At 32.3% G+C, this 24,881-nt stretch overlaps 1 protein-coding gene across 1 annotated transcript; it reads right to left on the minus strand.

Moving 5' to 3' along the window:
- Positions 1 to 736: 736 nt before the first annotated feature.
- Positions 737 to 23,032, minus strand: LOC128162539 (von Willebrand factor D and EGF domain-containing protein-like). Its single transcript, XM_052825770.1, has 19 exons — positions 22,948 to 23,032; positions 22,481 to 22,548; positions 20,649 to 20,849; positions 19,235 to 19,399; positions 18,867 to 18,926; positions 16,865 to 17,106; positions 16,484 to 16,570; positions 15,069 to 15,452; positions 14,755 to 14,911; positions 13,832 to 14,046; positions 13,516 to 13,712; positions 10,230 to 10,566; positions 9,976 to 10,131; positions 9,299 to 9,482; positions 7,289 to 7,473; positions 2,766 to 3,020; positions 2,533 to 2,584; positions 1,916 to 2,021; positions 737 to 1,772 (listed from the first exon to the last, which is right to left on the minus strand). The coding sequence occupies exons 2-19, from the start codon at positions 22,542 to 22,544 to the stop codon at positions 1,610 to 1,612; spliced, it is 3,210 nt and encodes a 1,069-aa protein (XP_052681730.1). The 5' UTR covers positions 22,545 to 22,548; positions 22,948 to 23,032; the 3' UTR covers positions 737 to 1,609.
- Positions 23,033 to 24,881: the final 1,849 nt, after the last annotated feature.

Genomic DNA, 24,881 nt, shown 5'->3' on the forward strand with positions numbered 1-24,881 from the left:
TCAAGGACAATTACAAATTCAAACTTTTAAGACCCCCGTCTTTCAGTACTCTCAGTACTTTGATTTTGAATTGCTTCACCTTCAATTTTTGAATTTGTTTGAAAATAAATTTTTGTTTGTCTGAATGCAATGAATTTATTCTAAGTTTGAGAAAATCTTATAATTTTACAAATACATATGAAATAAAAACATATTAATTTAGTACCCATGTCTTTGCTATGTCATAAAATCAAAACATCATACGATACAAAAGTTGTGTATTGATTTCGTAGCATTTTTGCATATAATATAATCTTATGCGGATCGATGCATTTTCGTTCATTGAAAACATGAAACATATACAGTCATTTTTTCATTTAATCTTCATTTTGTAGCTACAACTGTAGGAATTTTAAAACAGTTATCATTTTTGAAATTAAACTAAATGATCTAATTTATTAAAAGAATGATATCAAACGAGAAATATATATCGTTCGACATTGAGCACTCTACATATTTTCACTGCATGTTTGTGTCTATATAAAATCAAGTTTGTAATATAGCAATTTAGTTAATTTTACATTTTATAATTTATAGAACTATTTGATGTCGTATCACCCCTCCCAGTATATTTTTTTGGGAACAGGACACACCACCTACAAATTTATAACCAAAGTGTTTAAATTTGAGCAAGAGAATAGCATAATTATGAAAAGAACTTGGGTGGTAAGGATATGAAAACGAACACAAATTGTATAATAAAAGCAGTTTATAGATATTCTCCGACTATAACATTTTACACGTATCATAAAAACTACATATAATATTAGCAAACACTTACTAGTACATTGAAAATAAGTGCAGTGAATTAGTTTAAATATTAAACAAAATTGAGACAACTAATATTAAAGAGAGTATGACAATATTTGTTAAATAACTTTTGATTGTACTTCAGAATTTAGGCGGCAAACTTCTGAAATTGATTTGTGCTGTTCATATCATCCAGGTAGTACAGTAAGCCATTGTCTAACATTTTACCTCTTGTAAAATAAATATAAACAATACATATTTATTGAAAGCAACACAAAAATAACATGAAATTGAAAGCTATTAAGTATACATGTATGTATATAAAGATATCTCTCTCTCTCTCTCTCTCTCTCTCTCTCTCTCTCTCTCTAAAAGCACGAAAAAGTAAAACAAAGCAAACTAACCTGTCTGTAATAAATGGTCTATCAGTCAGAATTCGGTAAAGACAAGATAAACTATAAAATTTAACTATATTTAACTATATTTACATGTACAATTTATATGTTATTCTTGTATATATGTCACTGTACAAAGATAACTTTATCTACACTCTCTTCCTTCAAATCTCCATCAACATTTTTTTTTGAATTTGGCATGGACAGATGGTCAATTCATTAGTTGTATGCTGCTCGGAGATTTTGGACTCTGGAATTCGTTCCCGGAAAACAAAATACGAATAAAAATATTTTGAATATTAAAAGGCCTTTTTGTAAAAAACAATTTAAAAAAAAGAAGGAAAAAGCATAGAAATCAGTTCGTTTTAAGTTGAGTTTTTTGATCAATAAACATTGAGATGACCGAAAGCTGCCCTGTCTTCTGTCTAGCCGTCAAATGCAGCATTGGATCTGCCCACTACTGCTGGCTTGAGTATCTCGTAGTTTTGAGATGTAGATTTTTTTAGGTCGAGGTTTATCGTATCGTAGCACTGAACTGGTGGATGGTTTTGCAAATGTTGTGGTTTTTTCTTTTCTACACACCAAGGGCTTAAATAGAACGTTGAATTGCATCAGACATAACAACTTTATGATATCCTCGTCTTGCAATTTTTTTGTTTTGTTAATAACAAATGAACAAAGCAACAAGTTACATTTTTCGTAATTGATCAATGGAACTTTATTTATTTTACCTAAAATGACCTGTGTGTCTTCGTTTCAATAATATCATGACAATAATTGTTCCAATTATGAGCACCAAAACAACACAAAGGCTGATAATCAAAGACGTGGATGTTTCTACAGAAAAAGAAAATCACACAAAGAAAACCAAGGATCTTTGTGTACATCAATCATCATAATAACAAAGTTAACACCCCCTCCCCCCGGTTACTGAAACAAACTCTTTCATAAGAAAGCTTAATATGTCAAATTTTTAGAATAAGTGGTTCTTGAAAGAAAAATAAAGACTTTGACTTTTACTTATCCTATTTCATTTACTAGTACATGTACATCAAAATCATCTCTTGTAGAAACAGGGAAGGATGCTTTATCCTTCATTTGAGCAAACCTAAATTCCTTAAACTAAGGAAGTTTTAACCTAGTAAATTCTATTTTGAAAAATGGCTCAGTTTTCCTAAATGTACGAAAATGATATCTTTACCCCCCCCCCCCCAAAAAAAAAATAATAATAATAATAACGAAAACAAATCAAAAACAAAAATATAGTGAGCTTTTAGAAGAGGTCATTTTCAAAAACCTATCCTGTACAAACAACTATATTAGAAGTTATATAAACACTTCTACTTACGATCTTTTTCAGTTGGATTTTGGGTTATTCCGGGAATTTGGTTACAGGTAGACTAGTGTAAGGATAAATAAAAAAAATAATATGCTATATCGATTTTACAAAACATTAAAAGATATGGCAAAATAGTGCAGGGTATTTAGTTATTGTAATGATAGAAAACTATATGATATTAGAATTGAAATCAGCGTTTTTATTCCATTTTCAAATCGAGTACAGCAAAAGTGTTTTCTTACCGTCATGTTGCATTCCATTGTTAATGCACTGCAGCTATAACATAAGTCATTGTAGATGACCAATGTCACGGAATCGCTATAGTTTTTCGCATTATAGGATAAACTTATGTAAAAACCACTTGCATAAATATTTATTGATGGTGATCGCTTTTTACGGTAGCTGGTTGGAATGTCGACCTTTAAAATGGTTGGATTGATGTAAGTCGCTCGGGAAAGGTAAGTTGAAAGCGTCCTTGTCCTTCCCAAATCTGTAATCTGAAGTAAAAAGCGATCGCAAAGAAATGTATTTGTATTTATATTATGAAATATTTTAAGCATTGTCATCACGTAGGTCAAACGTGTTTTGAGTGCACACAATTATATTCTCGTAAAATTTGCAATATAAAAGATTTATAAGAGAGGTGTAGCAAACCAAAGTGTACGCCTTCCTGTACATTGAGAATGGTTAATAATTATATACGGTTTAAGCCCCTTTTACAATTGGTGCACGAACACTTAAAGCCCCTTTCACATTTGGCTCACGAGCACAAGCGAAATAAATATTCGTGCGACCGGAAACATTAGATATGAATCGTACACTACGGCCAACGTGGATCCCGTATTTTCCTGCGACACCGTGACGGTGTTTTAATCCTTTCCGCGATACACCGTCACAGTATTGTAATTGTAATGATCACGATTTTACCGCGATGGTGTTAGACACCGTAACAGATGTGTTATCTGTATCATTGACAGGCACGTAGCATCGGGGGGGGGGGGGCTGCCCCCCCCCCCACCCACTTTTTTCGCAGCAACAAATTTTTTAAAATTTACATATAAAAAATTGAATTACCATGTAGTTGGCCCCCCACTTTTTATGGGAGTATGTAAAAAATTGATATGAAAATAAGAAAATGAAGAGTGAAATTGAAGATATATACTACGCTAAGCCCCCCCCCCCCCCCCCCCCCCCCACCCACGGATTAGGATTATGAAGATTTTGGAAAAGTAAAAATTTCCCCTCTTTTTTTTTTTTTTTTTTTTTTTTTTGCTTGTCAAATTTTTTGGATGAGTCTGGCCCCACTTTCAAAAACGATGCTACGTGCCTGATTGATTAAACCGAGAAGAAGAAAACAGCGCTATTTTAATTATTTTTAGAATTTAGATATATCGAACAGATTGATTACGCTGATTTGACTTTTTGATAACAATAACGTCGTGATTGTTTGTTTTCCACTGTTACTGTCTCACTTTTCTTTCATAATTCAGAATCATAAATAGTTAAGTTGGTTTTGTGATATATAGCGAATCATAATGATTAAATATTTTTGAGTTTATCATACTTGTCTACATCATATGCTCATATCGGCTTCTTCATTCCTATGAAATCGCCCTGTCACGTGACTTTCTAGCTCAATCCAATATAAAAGAATAATCATATTGAGGTATAATAATAAATGCTGCTGCATCTCTGTTTCTTCTTGGGCGGTATTTTCTCTCTTTTTCAAATATGTCTATTGAAGAGCGTCGGAAATGGGCGGTATATATACCCTTTTGATTCGCACGAGCATTCGTACCATGAAACGCATGATCGCACGTCGAATCGCATTGGTGAACGTTCAATCGCCCGATCACCTGGTCTCTCGCGCGATCCTATCGCATTATCTTTCAACAGTAGCTTTCATTGTACAACAGTCGCATATAGACGCAAGACATATCACAAGATTTAATGCGTTTACATCGCACAACGCTCGCTTAGATCATGCGAATTTCGTACAAATACTTTTTTCAAATACGATTTTTTTGGCAACAGATTACGATTCATGTCTAATTTTATAGGTCGCAGGAATATTCAGTCGCTTTTGATCGTGTGCCAATTGTGAAAAGGGCTTTATGTTATCTTGAAACGTTTGACTATCATTAGCAGCGTTTTACTATAACTGCAAGTTTTTCGGTTTCAGTTTCCATGCTTTGCCACTAGAATATATTGAAAACAGGGTTATTTACGCCTTGTGATATTTTGATTTGGTTAAAGAGAGATTAATGTGAGACATTAGAACTCTCGCAGTTTTAATCCGCTTTCTTACAAAAAAGCGAAATGAGCGAAAACAAGAGGCCCATGGGCCACATTGCTCTCATGAGGAACAATAGGTATGATAAAATCAGCTTAAGGTTCTCCGATCCTCATGAGCCTCAAAGTATCTTTTTATCATAAGAATGATTTTTTTTTTCAACCTTTATAGATGAAATGATATAAAATGATTTTTTAGAGAGTATCAATGCATTTTACAAAGTTATTGTAAATTTGCCTACGATGAATATAATGGAATTAAGGTGCCTCACTACACCTTGAAATTGTTTCTCAAATCAGCAGAAATTTACTTGATTATGATAGAAAGCACGATGGATAAGAAGTATGTGTGTCAAATAGACGAAAAAATGTGCAATTTTAGATAAAAAATGATATTATCAAAAATTTCATTTAGTAAACATAAACAAAAGCCCCAGGTGGATTCGAACTCATGACCTGCGGTTCACAAGCCTGATACTTTAACCACTGAGCTATGAGGATATACATCTGAATTGATTGATACAAACAGTTTAACAAAACATTTAAATCGCCATCTTGTGACGTAGTGTCTTGAATAGTATAGGTCTCGGTGTAGTGAAGTACCTTAAGAAGCAAGTTGAGTTTTAAAAAATTCCGGTGCATCGATTGGCTCGAACTCTATACAAAGATGTATATAACTGGGAGTGATCCGTGGATTCACTTCGCCAAGCATGCAGTTGTGTAACTCATGGTTACACATTGTACTAGCAGTAGAATACTACACTAAAATTGTCTGTATAAAAGTCAGATTTATGGTACGATTAAAAGAAATCTGTATAATTTAGAGTTATCGATCTTTGCTGAGGATCGAAGATCGTTAATGGAGTCATGATACAAACTATCTGGACAATGTACAATAATACATGTAGATCCTGTACAAATAGAATCCATTTTCCGCTGGATATTCTTATGTTTATAATCATAAGTCCCTTAATCATAAGACACGATGATTTTAATTTTACAGTCTATCACATGTTGAGTTCTGTAGTTCTCAAAACGATCCTTAACAATTGTTCATGTATGGGATATAAACCTTAATCAAACTCTGAACCTCTTGTGGGTATAAATAATCATCTGATGCCGCTGCATTAATACACACCTCCTAACGACATATACTTAAGAGCGTCGGAACGAGCGATTTAAGCCCCTTTCACAGTTGGCGCACGAGCACTTACATTTTGCGACTACTGTTAAGCCAAATTCAACCACTAACTAGTTTCGTTAACATGGATGCATAGTGGTGTCAAAAAAATTGTTAATACGAGAATAAAATGATATTCCTGCAATGTAGGACTTAAACAGAGCTGTGTGAGAACTGTATTGATGACAATCATGCCATTTTACTAGATGACTTGGAAGTGGGGACCAAGTAAGGTTCAACGAATGAAGTTTGCGGAAGCAATGAAATTAATGCAGGGCAATCATGTATGTTTTTAGTGTTCTTGATGAGTAGCTCAGAAGCTGCCAGAATCTATGTTGTAAATTACTTGCAGAAATGATTGCGAAATGTGAGGTGCACTTGGATCGGCATCAGGAAAGAGACTGTGTAACTTATCTTTGCTGTCGAGAGAGAAAATCAGCCTTAACAGTATGTACCCCTTGTATGTGAACCCCTTTAAACTGTACTGTGGTTTCATTAATTTCGTGGGTATCAAGTTTCGTGGATTTTCTGAAAACCACAGTTTCAAGGATACGTAATTTCATGGCCAATGATCCTATCAATACAAAATGTTAGTTGAAATTGAACTTCAATGAACATTTAATTTCGTGGATCAACTCAACAACGAAATCCACGAAAATTGGTATTCAACGAATATTGATGAAACCACAGTATGTTATAGATCAAACCCTGAAAGATTAGAGGTCTATAGATCTATTACCATGTGCATGACCAGTTTTGATTAAGATGTTTTGGTGTTACTGGCTCAGGCTTGATTATCTGTATAAAGAAATGTCCATTTTCCCAAAAGTACACTACCTCACACTGCAAAAGCCATAACTATTGGTACAACCTCCAAAAAAGTGATGTCTGAGGGATTAGTAAATGGTTTCTTATTTTGAGGCCACAAGAAGTACACCCAATGAGACTCAACCTTAGATATTACCTGCGCTATCAGTAAACAATTCTAAATAAGAGTCATTGGCTCAGTCAAATAGACTGTTTGAAGTTATTGACATTGGATGCTGCTGCACCAATACCTCCTCGTACAAACTTTGTAATACTTTAAAAATCCAAATGATTTTGATTGCGTATTTACATAATGCATCAAAGTGCGCTAACAGAGACCTTTTAAATTATTATACAAGTTATGGAACGTGCACCAAATCCCATCGTAATTATATTGCAATACAATAAATTCAAACCAGCAACTAATATTAGACAAAAAAGAATCTCACTCCTCGTTAGTACATGTAATTTTATCTTTTTTATTACCTCAAATTCATCCAATTTCGCAAAAACTGTTTGGGTGACAAAGTAACCAATGATGTTTGTTTTAACGCATGCTCGTTTGCTTGTTTTGCATACTCCTTGTTCCGGTAACGTTAAATTGGAAGGTGGTGTTGATTTCTCGTGCGAACAATCTGTACCAACATATCCATCATCGCAATTGCACATGCCTTTAAAAATAAAGTTACATATTATGTCAATTTCGTTATAAGATGACTAAGTCAAGTTATTGATTGTTTTAATCTGACGCCTACTTTGCAATTATGTTCTTTGTATATTAACTTGAAGGTTAAGATCATAAATGAGCATTAAAAGTGGAAATGTCATTAAAACAAGAGGCGACCACATCGCTTACCTGAGCAACAATAAATATAATAAAATCTTAGCATTATCGAGTCATATGCAAAATATCTTGTCAACATTTTTTACTAGATCCTGTATTTTATAAAATATCAATTTTTCCCTTCATATTCGTATGCTTCCCTTAGGATAAGAGAGGGATGATTTTTAAGGTATAAATCACATTTGCAGACAAAGCAAGAAGTCTTTAAACATTTTTAAAAATGTAAAAATAAGCATTAACTCGTGATTTTTAAAAGAAAGAGCCAACGTGCATTACTGAATTTGTACGCACACACCGCTGCAGTTATGAGACTGTATCTTTAAAAAAAACAACTGCTTTAATGTCAACTTAAGTTTGTCGTCTAAACTAAGCTGTTAATAGTTTAATTTAATTTAAAATACAAAATAATGGAACGTTGTAACGGTTGGTGACAGTACTTATATAAAGAGTTTTATCTAAACACATGTATAGTTAGTGATAATTCTTTATTCGAGTTGCTTTTAAAAGATTAAAAATAAAATTACTTAAAAAATAATACATTACTGAATGATTTAATATTTATTTAACTTGAAAAATGGAAACCCAACATATATAAGTTCGGAAACCATTTTAACAACGAAACACTGAAAAATATATTTTTAAAACATGCAGTTTCTGAAATATTAAATGAATAATTACGGAAACCGATAACCTCGTTGGGATGTTGTGTTAGAACACGATATATTCTCATATTACGTTTTCAAATATAAGTTTCAAAGCTTGCCAACATAACTACGACAATAATATCTTTTAAGCGACGCTTTTTGACATGTTTTTTGAACGACTTACCCAATTTAATCTATCAAAGTCGAATTTCACAATACAGAACTAATACTTGTATAATGCATATAAATAAAGACGCTTCAATTAAACGTCGCAGAAATTTTTGCAACATTTCACATACTTATGACAATTTCATAGTGACTTATTCTTTTGTTTAAAAAAGGTCAGCCATAGTTAATTGAACAATCACAATAATTTATACACAGTTCTGAAAGCTATGATACAAATAATATACAGTATATATAGGTATATTATAATTGACCAAAGCCTTCCTTTGGTGCTAATACAAGGTTCCTATAGTAGGTCAACGATAAAGCTACTAGCCTTGTGTGTAAGTTGTTTAAGAGATGGTGAAGTTGCAAAATTATTTTGGGTTTAAGAATTCTCTGTGTGTGTGTGTGTGTGTGTGTGTGTGTGTGTGTGTGTGTGTGGAGGGAGGGGGCTTAAATTAAGTAAACAAAGCTCTTGTTACGACCATTTTTACCGACTGAAATTAACTTAAAATATATTTATTTACCCTAATATATGACAGTTACAGTCAGCACTTTATATTTCATTACAAAAAAGGTCTAGATGGATGTCCAATTAAAAAAAAGTTTTATCAGGTGTGAGTTGTTTAAAATTTCAGTCTGTTTCTTTGTGGGTTTTGTCATATATTAGAATGGTAAAATGTCAAAATGCCTTATTGCTTTATAACGCCTTTTGAAGTTGCATTATTGCATCTTTTACGTGTGGTTATATTTTATTTTTCAGTAACATTATTGATACTAATAGGTTTCGTATCATAGAATTGTAAGTTGAATCACAAAATTTTTAAAAAGTATGCTTACCTTCCTTGCAATCACCATTGTTGGAACAATTGTTTAAACAAACAAGCTGACCTATCATTTGTACGACAGACGCTCCATGAGTATTACTTGGTTCAAGGAAGACTTCGTGTTTTTTAATTTGTTCAAGACAGTTCTGGTTAATGGATTCTATGGTGTAGCTCGAAAATTCAGTTGTCCCACTATCCTTTTATAAAATTAAGGTGTTTAAGGTGAAGTTGTCATAGCGTAAATAGAATAGATAGATAGATAGATAGATAGATAGATAGATAGATAGATAGATAGATAGATAGATAATTAGATAGATAGATAGTATTAGTTAGATAGTCGTGTAGTGACCAGGTACGGGATGATACCTGGTTAGTAAACTTTATTACAAAGCCTCATCCCGTACCCGGTCACTACATGCCTTTGTAACGAATATATCTAAGCGACTGCATTTGTGTAAATGATATAAAGATAATAATCAAATAATAAAAATCAAGCGTTTTATAGCAAAGTTACAAGTTTCAATTTGGGTACAAAACCTTACGTCACAATACCCTAAGAATGACATCATAATGCTCAAAGGGGTTAATAATTCGTACTGACTGTGTATGGAATATACACGGTCTCCACGTGACAGCTGTTAGCCAAAGATTTCCTCATAAATTAGCAGGAGGTAAAATATATAGATATACCCTTATGTCAAGCACACAATCTTCTATCGCTATTTCAGTAGAACTTTTCATGGGGATGTATTTCTGACATTCTTTCCCGGCCCGGTTATTTACTAGCATGTTTGTACAATATTCACGAGCTGCTGATTCCGTCCAATTATTCTTCCAACTTGGAGTCTAAAATAACAATGTTATTTTACGATAAAAAGAAATGACATAAATTAAAAAACGTACAATTTTTACAGCATGGCTTTATCAATTAATTAATTAATTACAGGAGGAATATAATTTGGATCAAAACTTGGATCAAGTTTAAGAGGTAATATTTCAGAGACGTCATCGCTGTCATCATTTATGAAATTGACATCGCGTCTGAATCGGCCTTGGTACATGTAACTTTTGCATGTTGACGTTAAGCTGTCTGAAGAAGTTATCTGAGAACATAGGATAGCTGATGTAGCTATTGAACAATTTGCTATGTAGTGATCAGAGATTGATTGTTCATTAGGTCCGATTTCCGTAGCACAGTCACAATACTTCTTTAAATGAGAACTCCCACTGTTTAGTATTCTGTCAACTCCAAAAAGGCTTTCGGTGGAATTTATATCAACCCTAAAGTATAAAAAGAATAGTTTATTAACAAAATGTGTATTATAATACATCAACTTTAAGAACACTAGGCCACCGAATGTGGTTTACCTAAAAAGCAAGTACATCGTAAATTATTTCTACTAGATATTGAAATGAAATTTCCGGCTGCATTGAATTCTGCTACTACATATATATCAAATATTCTTAGATCTTATTATCATATTGAGGAGGGTCCCTATTCAACATTTCTAAAAGTAATGCTTTTCCTCTTGAAATCATTAGTTTGGCACATTCTGTAATTAAAACAAATCCCCAAACCTCATGTTTTAACTACTTAGTACGCTTTTCACCGAAATATCCACAATATATATACCCCTTTTTCATCACCTGTTTACAGATAATTTGCACTTTTAGTAGTTTTTATTACATTTTTCAAGTGAAACATGTTTTGAATAAATATTTTTAAATCTTAAGATCAATTCTATGTAAGAATCAAAGATTTATAAAAGGGTCTGGCCACGCATAGTCACCAATTTTTCTTACATTTCATATATTGACACAATTGGGTGTAAAACGCAAAAACTGCTAAAAATTGGTTGCTTGTGGTAACCGTTGCCATGGTAATCGAGGCTAAAGATGGAAAAATATCAAAACTTACATACTTTGAAGCCATATTAGAAGGTTTTGCCCACTAATGTAAACTATGAAAGACATAAAACAGCTACATGTATGCCCTATATTCAATTTTTTAATTATATGAGAAAATTGATGGAGACACCAATACATTTAAAATGTTACCATGGAAACCGTAACAAATTTTTTAAATCAGTTTTTTGTGGGTTTTTAATAAGCCGAAATGGGAAACTGTTAAATTTTTTAAAACAACAATATCAATGCCCATGCAATATTTATTTTATTATGAAAATTGACATCCGTTGCTATGGCAACAAGGCAAAAAAATTGGAATAACTGAGAAACTGAAGATGATTTTAATATGCTTTAATTCTTGATTTAGAATTTTTTGCAATTTTTTAGTTGAAACTTGTAAAAACATATCGAAATTTTCATTATATACCACAAAAAGCTTTGTTATGCAATAGAGAAGTGGTGTTGCTGTGGAAAATTAAGTTGCGTACAAAATCACACAAAAAAATTCTTACTTTTGAAAAGTCCATAGCAACGGCAATTATTTTTAGAAAATTTGAGATTTTTTTCAAGTGTCATTAAAGTTAAGGACATGTTTTTTTTTTTTGTTTTATCACCAATTGATTTTATATATTTATTCATGATGAGTGAATAACATCCATTCAATGATGCCTAAAAATATTATAATTTTCCTAATTTTAAAGCTTGTTACCATAGCAACGATTCTTAATTTTCATATATAAATTCTTAATTGCACATTTATCATAGTGTTTACCAAAAAATCCAAGATAACATATTTTAAAATGTTTCTATAGTAACTATGGAAACGCTCTAAAAATATGCGTTTCTCTGTATATTTTTTTTTCTTTTGAAAAATGACAACGGTTATTAATAATATATTCTACCATGGAAACCCCAAATTGTGCATATTACTCGTAATATGTTCTCAAAGAAGCAATAAAATGCCATTTTTACATCTTTAACCTAGGTTACCATGACAACGGGACCACATTGCAAGAAATAAATGGTGTGCTAGACTTTTTTACTCACCAAAGTCTATCAAATTGTTAAGTATGAAGACAATCTGTGACTATGCGTGGCCACCGAATTTTGATTCTTACATAGAATTAAAAAGCATTTGTATCGTCTTTTGTTTAACTAAATCCAGAGAACCACATATTGTCCCGCAACCCTCCAATAAGTTACGTGTACCTGCAGCTCTCCTATATATGTTTTAACTTTTTGGACGGCGAAAGGTGATATACTGGGCTGCTGCAGATAATTGGAGTGAACACAACCTCACAGATAATTATCTGAAAGAGTCAGATATACGGCATTCCTACTATCTCTGGCTATTGGGTTAAACCTTTAGCTCGATTGGTAGAGTACTGGATTTGCATGCCAGATATGCGGGTTCAAACCAAAGCAGGAGCAATATTTATTTGTCTCTGATACAATTAGACCGAATAAGATTTCTTAATCAAAGGAAACATTCAAAAATCCATGTAATTTATAACATTTTAATCCTACAGAATTGAATAGTCCTATATCGTTGTTTCTACATAAATTATCAACTTGAACTTTGCTTAATTTCGGCATGCTTTTTCATGAACATGTAGGACCAATGCAAAAAACTTCTTGTTTATTTAAACATGCTTCATCGTCTTGTCTAGTGTTTCTTTATTCAATATCTAGTTTATTTACATGCCATAACGCAAAATGTTTGATTTGACCTTAAATGATAATTGTTAATTTATGGAATAGCGCCAGGCAAATAAAATGAAGCAAACGATCGTAAAAACTGTTCATAAGACATAATATTTTAAATAACTTATAAACCTCAAACTGCCAAATATGTCATATATTGTACTGTCCTCGGCGCTGACGCGCCTCACTGGCACGAACGTGCTTGGGAGGGCACAAACTCATCCAAAAAATTATTGAGGGGGGTGGAGCGTATATTAAGCTTCAATTTCACTTAATGACCATATTTTTACTTCAATTTCTTTCATGCTCCCAAAAAGTAGAGGGGGTAAGGGCAACTCCCAAAAACTCAATTTTCTATTTATAAATTTAAGAAAAAATGTCTGCTGAAAGTGAGAAAAGTGTGAGATTCCCCTCCCCCCTCCATCCCCTGCCCGATGCTACATGTACGTGCCTGACAGAATAGACAGTGCTCAGCTTTAAACCATTGATAATATTCACGATACCAACCTCAGCTTTTCATTTTATAAAACAATTTCATACTGAATCCTTATTATACAAAAATAACAACTGTTACAATATGATTTGTTATGGTGTAATCATACTAAAGAAATGATGTACCTTGAGCGGTTTTGAAAATTCGCAGCTTCTTCTATGGAAGGTTTTTGAGAGCCGAATTCGTCAGACGTATCATTATTAGGATTTCCACATAACCCGTCAACGTTGTCCTCATCAAAGATCGAAGGTGTCAAGGTTGTATCATAAATCCAATTTCTTTTTAACATATACTTTACGGTCGCCCCGTTAGGAAGAGTTATCTTCAAATGAGAGATCACCTTTGTATCAAGTTGTATCAAATTGCATTTGTACCATTATATCTACATTAGATAATTAAATGAGTAAATGCCAATTTGTGTGCTATTCAGTTGACTTTTACCTTTGTCCATGGAGGTTCATTCTTTATTACCATGTGGCGATCGTCACAAATATGATGTACAAGATCGTGCTGGATAAGTTCTTTTTTATCGTGATAAGATATTTTAGCACACGTACGATGAGCATACAGAGAGTTTTCTACCCTGATGGCAATACCACAGCTGCAGGGTCCTTCTCCTGCTGATTTAGAATCCCATACACACGAGGAAAAGAGACGAGGAAAGAACCTAGTGAAAAATAAATGTATCATGTTTTATTCAATTAAATATGAAATTCCGTCCGTGTTTGAGCGTGCGTTTGACCATCTACAGAAATAGTGAAGAAGTCACTGCACTTAATTGTTTTATTTACCCACTGTACAATCATAGAGCTAATAAAGCTTTGTGGTATATCGTGGTTATATCCGATTCAAAAATGTCAAGCGCGCATGTTTATTTATCATATACGACTCGACTAATATCCCTTCTCGTCTTCTCATATCTTTGTACAGATCACATACTAAGTGAATCTTCTGGTAAAAAAAAATGTACTATTGCTTAAGCATCCTTAAATTTCCTTTATTTGACTTTTTACCAAAGATATCTCTGCATCATGTAAAACAGAGATATCTCTGTGCAAACAACACTGAGATAGATAAAAGGAATCTAGAATCAAATAATGTGCTAATGAAGAAATAGATAACGGATACAGTATGTTTGGAATGACTCAAAACAAGATGATTTGAATGACATGTGGTAACAAACATTGTTCAAATCAAAAGTCCGAAGGAAAATACAGAACAGGAGCAGAGCAAACAAGGACCTTCTAATAAATTAGAGGTAGGGGTAGGATCAAGTGCCATTTAGGAGTAAACATCCTCTGCTCACCGGTTACATCCGCCATGCGCTCTTTGTCGTAGTCGGGAAAAACATTTTTTTTTCTTTATACTCACCGCTATTTGTCGTCGTATGTCTCTGTACATAACAAATTCTCCTGCCAACGACGCCGTCCAATTCACTCCGTCAAAAGTTCTCATTCTTGGATCTGTCCTAGCATAGCAATACATGTTTTCAATTTTCTTATCTTCATCGCTAAGAAATATCTAGTACAAAAGAAGACAATTCTTGAGACGTTTTTATAACTCAAAAAAATAATAATTTTAGACAACATTTTATTGACTGTTAAACATCTGACACAAACTGTGTCTGTTTTTCTCTTTTATAAAAAAAACTGCTTAAGCAAAAAATGAATTATAATACCTTTATATCAGGCATGGTAAAGTTGTACCAAACACCCGATATATCGTCTGGACTATCTGTTAATGAGCCTAATTTTATATATACGTCCCTATCTCTCTTGTTAATCAGTCCGTCAGTTTTTCCGGTAACATTAAGAATCCTCTCTTTCCACCAGTTTGAGCTTTCTATGATAATGCCACAGTAATTGTCTTCAAAAGACACTTCACCCTGTTTACTGAAATTTTGGCATGACCTCGTTGAAGATTGATACTCGGGGGTAAATATAAATATGCTAGTTTTACAGAGGTATTGACGGTATTGGTCTAAGCATCCAACAGGAACAGTTACAGTAAACTTGATGGAAATTGTTCCCCCTTCTTTGAGGTGGTAAATAAATGACGAGGGCTGAAAATTGTGAAATGGTGAAAATTACGATTTAATTTTGCAAGAACTATCTGATGCAAGATTAAATTGAAATAAATGGTTCAGATATGTTAGTTTGTTTTGATATTCATAGGAAAAGAGTTGAAGAATGTGAAATTAATTTCTTCGACTTATTAAAATCTGAATCGCTAATTTTTTTTTAATCTATTAAAATGAGTTGACAATTGTCAAATTTTCTTGCAAACTTTTTTTTTATGAAAACAAGCAATTCAGTAAAAATAAGGTGTTTATAGTAGATCCATCTCTGATAAGAAGATGAAATGTACTCAATATTTCTTTTTTTTTTAAAATTAGTAAAAGTAACAAAGGACTATGTGCGGTATGGTCAAATATCTGTCCCCGATTTCAACCAATTTTTAAATAGTATCGTATGAAAATGAAATCTTCACAAATCATTGTAAACAGGATGCCTATAACTTTAATCTTGATTTTAGTCATCATTGCTCACTCGCTGTTTATCTATGACGTCACTTAAATGAACTAATTCCCGCAAATTTGCAAACAAATGAAGATATTCTCATTTTTGCTCTATATTTTGCATTCGGAAGTATAGAGCGCAGGTCTGCTCAAGTGCGATTTTAACATATGTTTTTTGTCAGATAGTTATACATATTATACTAAAAAATGGTACTTGAGCAAGCCTGCGCTCGATGTTTCCCAGTCGAAAAACCATCGGAAAACACCCATATTTTGCTACAAAACATCAATTTATCAAAATAATGCAATATTCATGACGTCATTTCTACATTATGACGTCACTGTGGTGATGACCTTTTACACCTTTATTTCCAATATGATTTTAACTATCTTTCACCTTATTTTAAAGCTATTTCTAAAACTTTGATTTTGGGGGGCAAAAATTGCATAAAACCGCACTTAGTCCTTTCGCATTCAAGATTCTACAAATACTTTGTAAACAGTATACTAAATACAATGTTAAAATAAAACATAAAAGTTAGTTATCTACATATAACAAGCACGCGTTTACTCACAAACATCCCAGCTTGGAAGTCCTCACTATAATTGTGATGGCTTGGTATACTTGTTTGCATATGTCGAACTCGAACTGAGCATTTGACCTATTTTCAAATATATATAAGTTATGATTTTGAAATGCTGTTGTTGAAATATCTGTTACGGTATTAAAGAGACCCTTTTGTGCATTGTAATTGTATTTTGAATTACTAAACTAAATTAAGAAGTTTAAAAAATGGAATGCTACCTACCGTTTTGACAATAATAAGATGAGCATAACTAATGTTAAATTGTAACGCTTTGATAAACTTAAGACTGACATGATTGTTTTGGTCTCCGCATCAGATTCCCTTCATGCTATATTTGAAATCTGTATAATTTTGAAGAAGATATCTTACCACCATGTTCAAATTATACTTGTCCACCCAGTCATTGGGGTACAGCCAGCTTTGGTTGCTCTGATAAGGTTGAGACTCTACCACTTTGACAGTATCTGTATTGATGTACCAATAGGTGTCGTACCAGTATGGACTGCCGACGGGTTCATCAAACAGACACTTAAACACAGGTTCCGTAATATTAGATATTTGATTTTCCAGAGAGGCATTCACGGCCGGGTTTGTATTTACGGGGACCACATCTAGACAAAAATAAATTTAATGAATTTTTGGAAAGTATGTTACATTTCGTTGACTAACAGTATTTCCAAATCAGTCAAATTGAAATCGTTATTTCCTCGACTGCGAAATTGGATCGACCAGAAAAGAACAAACATTTATTTTAAAAGTTTGATAATTTGGCCCGAAATGCACATTATGACAATTTAATTTTTTTACTTCAATTTTTTTAATTTAAATTAATTAACTAACGTTTCTTCTCTATAACACATCTCAGTGAAAAATCCATACGTGTATGTTTGGAAAATATAAACAAAAGATTTTTTTATCTATAATGAATTAAATTTCTTAAATTAAAACATCCTATTGACATTGCCGGACATGATCTATTATATATACATGTATATAGATATATGTATATCACTTATATTATGTATATATACACAGCAAAGTTTTAACTCATCAGTGGGCTACTTGCAACCAAAACAAATTTCACTTTCCCGTAATAAATACAACAAGAGGCCCATGGGTCACATAGCTCACCTGAGGAATAATAGGTATGATAAAATCAGCTTAATGGAGTCATAATACAAACAATCTGGACAACGTACAATAATACATGTAGATCCTGTATAAATAAAATTCATTATTCCCCTGGATATTCTTATGTTTATAATCATTAGTTCCTTTTCTAACAGGATGATTTTATAGTCATATCACATGTTGAGTATTGCAGTTCTCAAAAAGATCCTTTACAATTGTTTATATATGGGATATAAAGCTACATCAAACTCAGAACCTTCTGGTGAGGCCGAAGAATTGTCCTGGAGCCAAAGTCTTAACAATTATAAAGAATCACATGGCTGATTAGTTTCTGAGAAGAAGATTTGTAAAGATTTACTCTATATATTCCTTTGTAAAACTTCGACCCCCCATTGTGGCCCCACCTTACCCCCGGGGGTCATGAATTTTACAACTTTGAATCTACACTACCTGAGGATGCTTCCACACAAGTTTCAGCTTTACTGGCTGATTAGTTTCTGAGAAGAAGATTTTTGAAAAATTCTCGAAAATTTTCATTAATTTCTAATTATCTCCCCTTGAAAACGGGTGTGACCCTTAATTTTCACAAATTTGAATCCCCATTGCCTAAGAATGATTTGTGCCAAGTTTGGTTGAAATTGGCCCAGTAGTTCTTGAGAAGATGTTGAAAATGTGAAAAGTTTACGGACAGACGGACGACAGACAAAATGTGATCAGAATAGCTCACTTGAGCTTTCAGCCCAGGTGAACTAAATACGGTATAAAACAACTAAGCTAAGCACATATCCTCTTTAAACAAGGAAATCATGATTCTTCAACGATTCATAAAATACAATGTTGGTGTAGCATTCCACCTGATGGCAACGCCATATTCAATGCAGTTCGTAATTAATCAACCCTATCCGTTTACGGATTTTTATAGATGAAATTTAACTGCGTGAAACCTTTTTGAAAGAAGAATCACACAAAAAACAATGGCAAGAGAGAGAGAGAGAGAGAGAGAGAGAGAGAGAGAGAGAGGGGGGTGGTACTCTATATATCTATACTGGTATATCAATAACTTTCAAATAGCAGCTTTAAGAACAAAAGTTCATAAAAAAAAATATTTACCCATCTAATGTGATTACGAGAAAAATAGGAGTATTATTCACATGCGCCGGATTACATAACAGTAGCAATCTTGGGATTGATTCGGTAATTAACTTAACACTACTGTATTATAAAATTTAAAGATATTCACCTACACATGGGGTAAAACCCGAAATCGACGATTGCCCCGGAGGACAATGTGTTTTTTCTCCTGAAATCATAAACAAATATTACTAATGTGGTTAATCATGTCAAAATGTATCCATTTGGACAACACATAAAGAGCACTGTGACGGTTAGAGTTGAAATTTGTAATTTTTTCATCGAAATTAAAAGGTAAATATTCAATAATGTGCAAGACAGTTAGATTAAAACCCATTTGCAAAATGGTTATACATTGTATCAGATAAAAACAGCTTACTATTAAATGCACTTGCTATGTAAACAAGGTTTGCTCTTTCTATAGTTTACTTTGTAAGATAAAGAGACACTATGATATAACGAAAGATTCATTGAAACCTATGCAGTATCCAGTGGATGTTTGTGGAACCGGTACCAGATGATATACATTGTATTCTCTACAGTTTTTTACTTTGATGGTCAATGTTTTCGAGCAGTTGCCGTTAAATCCAACGATACAGGCGGTCCGGTTAACTTCACCCTCACCATTCATTGGTAAAGTTCCTAAATTATATTCATAATAATGTGTTATATTTTATATTATCAAATATTATATTATCTACTTTTTATATTGTTGTCAATTCATTCATACTTTTCAAAGACATTATATAGATTCAAAATTAATTTTAAAAGTTGTAATGCCACGGTTTATTATTGATCTTATGAATAACACTGTGCCGGAGTATTTTGTCAGTGCCAGGGTGGCATTTTTGCACCCGTTTTTTAAAATGCAGTTTCGTAAAGATCCGTAAATACCAAATGATAGACCAATACTTAGAGAGTAATTAACCACAACGACTTCTGTTTTTAGAGTATTTAGCTTTCAAAATTAATATTCGTTGAAAAAAAAAATCTACAGAAGAACTAATTTTTCTACAGGAAAAATTAAAAATTCTGTGGAATTTTCTAAAATTCCCACAGGAATTATATTTCCTATGTAGTAAAAAAGTATTTCCTACAGAAATTTTATTCAGAGAAGTAGTTTTTTATTGAAAATTAAGATTCTAATCGGATTTAAATAAAATAGTGAGTCTTGGTCAAATCCTATCGGATTTCAAATTTCTATAGGAAGTTATTTTATTCCCATTGAAAATTCTAAATGTTCTAGAGGAAAACTGTTTTTCCTATGCATGGGAATTTTTTTTTTCTTGTAGGAATTAATTTTTAAATGGTAAAATTAAAATCTCGTCTGACAGGTGAGATACATCAATAACAAAAGTAGTTATGAATTCTTTAAGCAATGGTTTATTATAGGAATTGTTTGATACATTCATATAAGATGGGTGCAAAAATGCCACCTTGGCACTGTCATAATTATAGGACATAATGTTAACTGCGATTTATATCCAATAACTGATATATATATATATATATATATATATATATATATATATATATATATATATATATATATATATATATATATATGTGTGTGTGTGTGTGTGTGTGTGTGTGTGTGTGTGTGTGTGTGTGCAAAATGTTTGTTAACACTCTGTTATATCACATATACCGATAATGTCTCTTTACAATTCTAAAAACGTTTTAGAGGAAACATTCTCATTTAACTTAAAATCGGTTTAAATTTTGAAGGTTCTGGTCAATGAAATTTACATGACGGATTGCGTTACATCAATTCATTTATGTCGATGGAATGCTGTACAATTTTCTGTCTTTATACATAAACAATATAGAGGTATATTTGTATAAACGTGAACTTTCATATTCGATACTTTAAAGTTACTTTGATGTTTACCTCGCATCCATATTGGGTATATGGTACCACATTGGTATATAGACGGCGCCCAAGTAACTATGTCATTCCCTGCAAGGCTGTTAAAACGATACCATCCTTCGGGCAAGAAACTGTCACTGAAAGCGATGTCTGTTGACTTTATTGTGTAATTCGACGATCTTTTGTAATGTCCTGATATGAGCGAGTAGGAAAAGCAGGGATCTTCATTTGAAAGGAAAGAAAATAAAACAATTGCTGTATAATACATACAGTTATCGATTTAGATTAATTTTAAATTGATCTGTTAGACAAATTAGAGAATTGTTGCATATATTTAAAGGTTATTAGAGTAAATCAAGAAAAGTATTCAAAAGTTCTTCTTCTCAGAAACCAATCGGCAAGGAAAGCTTAAACTTGAGAGGAAGCATCTTCGAATTTTTACATAGGAATGTATAGAGAAAAATCTTTTAAACATCTTTTTCTCAGACACCAATAGGACAGAAACGCTGAAACTTGTGTGAAAGCATCCTCAGGTAAATAGATTCAAGTTTGTTTAAATCCTGATCCCTGTGGGTAGATTGGGGTCACAAAGTTGGGGGGAGGGGGGGGGGACAAAATTTACATAGGAATACTAATACTAAGAGAAAAAATTTCTTCTAAAAAATCATTTGCCTAGAAAAGCTTTAACTTTAGTTGAAGCAACCTCATATAATGTAGATTCAAATTTGTACAAATCAAAATCTTGAAGATTCGGTTGGGCCACATTGGGGATCCAGTTACGGAAAGAAAAACATGCTATTTTTTTTTTTTTTTACAAAAACTGAAATGTTAAAATATATGGTTGCACTTGCCTGCAAGCATTTTGACATACTGCTCATTCTTTAAAATGGTTTAGACTTTGGCCCCTGGACGATTCTTTGGCTTCCCAAGGGGTTTAGAGTTTGATGTAGGTTTATATTTTAGATATATAGAAAATGTGATTAGGATCTTTTAAAGAACTGCAATGATTAACATGTGTAATGACTATAGAGTCATCCTGGTAGAAAAACTTGATTATAAACATAGTAATATCAAGAGGGAAAATGGATTTTTATTTATACAGGATCTATATTTATTATACGACATAATCAAGATATGTTGTATTATGACTCCATTAAGCTGATTTTATCACACCTATCGGTCCTCAGGTGGGCGATATGGCCCACGAGCTTCTTGTTTAAAGTTGCTAACAAATATCATATTTTATTAAATGATTTTATATAAAAAAGAAATATTATGAAATATCTGATAAAATTGATTGGTTTTAGAATTTTGAAAACAGATATTTAAAGGTTTTAGTCAGGGGATTTATTCCTCACAGGTGTATTAATACTTCAGTGTTTTTACAACTGTATCATTAAAGTTTTGTCACTCTTTAAAGTTAAATACGTGTACACTTATCAGTTTTAATTTGAATTTGTATTGAATAACCTATTGGGTTCCAACATTTTGAACCAGAGTATTTAGTGCAGCTCGAATTTGCAATATAAGCGCACACAATTACATTACAAAATGTTAGACTTCATGTTCGGTCATGCCATTTTCAATGTCTTTGTTACGCATTAGGGATATTTGCATAGAACTTTAAAAACCGATATAATCTTTGAGAAAAAAAATGACTCATTGACATTAAACATCCTGTTATAAGAGCAAATACGACGTATTAATTATAGTATTATGTTAGATGGTAAAAATTTTTAAAAGATCAAAATATCTAAATATTGAAATAAGACTTCATGTTTTAGTACTTTGAGATATTCATTTGTTGATATGATTAAATTGAAGAATATGTATTTCAAAACATTTTTAAATACCTGCGTAGTATTCCTTTAACATTGTCGCAAGTATGATCATACTCAAGATACTGGGCGGACACATTCTGCTGAAAGAGATTTCATAGAGTCATTTTGTACCTTTTTTCAACATTACGATCTGTCTTTTTGCAACACAATTATGAATTTTGAAACATAATTTATCTTTCTTTTGTAATTTGATAATCTTGATCATTACATCCAGTTGCACAGAATGGTAAACGTTATACTTTCAAGGCATTCCGAATTACATGTCTTGGTAGTATTATCAAGAGACACGGTAAATGTTCAGTAAAACTATTTTTTTTTAAATGACCGGATAAATAAAGCATGTTTTATAGCAAAAAACGTTGATTATAATTTCTATGCAGTATGGAGCACGACTTGTGCATCATGTTTTCTTGTCAAAAAACAATATAATGCATCTTAAAATTAAATGCTGAAAAAGAACAAATAAAATAAAAAGATACTTAAGCTATCGTGTGTGGTAAGCCATACGTCGCATACAAAATGCTTCCTTGTCCAATCCACAGTACACAAACATCTATTTATAACATTTAACCCAATTGGTTGAAAAATATAAAACGAAAGCAAGGAATTAAATAGTGAACCAGTCAGTTATGCAAAACAAATGTGTTTCTACTTCCTAAAAGCTTACATAACCACCATGCACATTGAGTACACATAAAAGAAATTACATAAGAGACGGACCAACTCCCAAACTTTATTAAATTCTGAATTTTGATACACTCTGGTACATTCTAGAAAAACCGGTTATATTCTGTCCTAAGATATTGTTGCTGCATATTTTCATAAATCGTTGAGCGGTACTGTACTGTATAGATCCGCGTAAAATGTTGACAAGCACCTTTCGCAGATTTTAGAATTTCACCCTTTTTACGGACAGATGAAAATTAAAAGAAATAATGATATATATATTCGACTATAAGTACGCAAATAAAATAAGGAATCTATTGTAATTATTGATAGCTTTGATGTAATTTATGAAAATAAAATATTCTAAAATGTAAGAACATTTTTTTAAACACACATACACATATTATAAATGCATTTAATAAATCATATTTTTTTCCTTAAACTATAATCAATCAATATTTAAATAAAAGTGAAAGCGGAAGTGACTTAGTAGCCATAGCAACGATATACATGAATCTGTATTTGTACATTTGTATATTTTTTTTGGGGGGGGGGAGGAGAATGTTGTACCTCATGTACCATTGATATGGTTTGGAGAAATAAACATTCATTCAGTAAATTGCGATATGCTAAGCTTAGGATTATTAAGCATGTTGCTTAGAATTTTTATGCAACGAAAAATAACCCCTGAAGTTTATGTTCTTATATTTATAACTGAAATGATTAAAAGTACTTTTCTATATTTCGGGCGGTTTTTAAAGAATTTTCTACATTTATAATAATTTTCTAGCTAAAACACGCCTTCAAATTTAATAAATGGAAGTAATCCAATACTCCAAATAACTGTTATATAAAAAATACGTTTTAAATGACGATTTGTAGAGGTTTCTTTCCCAAAATGAATTTGTAAATGCAAAGAAGAATTTCGTTGTGGAGTTAATCTGAGAGTTTACAAAATGTGTCGTTCAAAAAGTACACTGTGTTGATGCTTTTAAACACTATACCCGCGTCAAAAAAGATAGCAAAGTTTAATTTGCTGACATGTACAGTACAAATGACTCGCTCACTTCCATAGTCATATCATTATGTTGGAGAAAAGAGAAAAGAATTTGAAGGGACCAATTGACTTTTAAAAACAAATAAAGGTAAGACAATCACACCTGTATAGTTAACTAGGCCAAAGCAGAAGGTGTGGAATAAACAGACATATTGGAGTAAGAGACGGCTTTCAAAGGAACAAATATTTCAGTAGAATATTACTTATTAGGTTTGTTATTGACTGCTGTATATAGGTTGTTTTATTACGTTACGGGCAAAGGGGGGTCACTCTAAATATTTTGGGGCTTAAAAATTAAAGGTATGGCTGAACGTTTGTGCCTCGCTTTCTATGGACTTTACCGACCCCACACATTTCTGTAAACAGTCATTAACAAACCTAATAAGTGTTCTGTTTTGTTGAGGACCTAAAGTTGGATATGCAAACAACAAAAAATAATACATTACAATTAAATTCATAAGCTTATTCTCTAATTTTGTAAATTTATAAGGCAATCACGTGACGCGATTCATCAAATGACGTCGAGACATTCTAGTCCGAGGCAAAACAAAATTAATTTCATCTTTGATAATGCAAAAGTATGTAGAATAAAGTATTATTAACCTTCAAAAAAATTGAAAGGGGACTTGAATCAAATTTATAATTTATTTTGGTCTAATTAGGCGCAATGATTAAAATATTATTCAAGCA

This window comes from Crassostrea angulata, chromosome 9, assembly GCF_025612915.1.
Source record: "Crassostrea angulata isolate pt1a10 chromosome 9, ASM2561291v2, whole genome shotgun sequence".
Lineage (NCBI taxonomy): Eukaryota > Metazoa > Mollusca > Bivalvia > Ostreida > Ostreidae > Magallana > Magallana angulata.

Coding starts and splice junctions, on each gene's coding strand:
- LOC128162539 (XM_052825770.1), bottom strand. CDS start 22,544: ATGTGTCCGCCCAGTATCTTGAGTATGATCATACTTGCGACAATGTTA. Junction 16,571..16,864: donor AGTATAATTTGAACATGGTG/GTAAGATATCTT, acceptor ATTTGAAAATAG/GTCAAATGCTCAGTTCGAGT. Junction 9,483..9,975: donor ATTGTGTGCTTGACATAAGG/GTATATCTATAT, acceptor ATTTTATAAAAG/GATAGTGGGACAACTGAATT.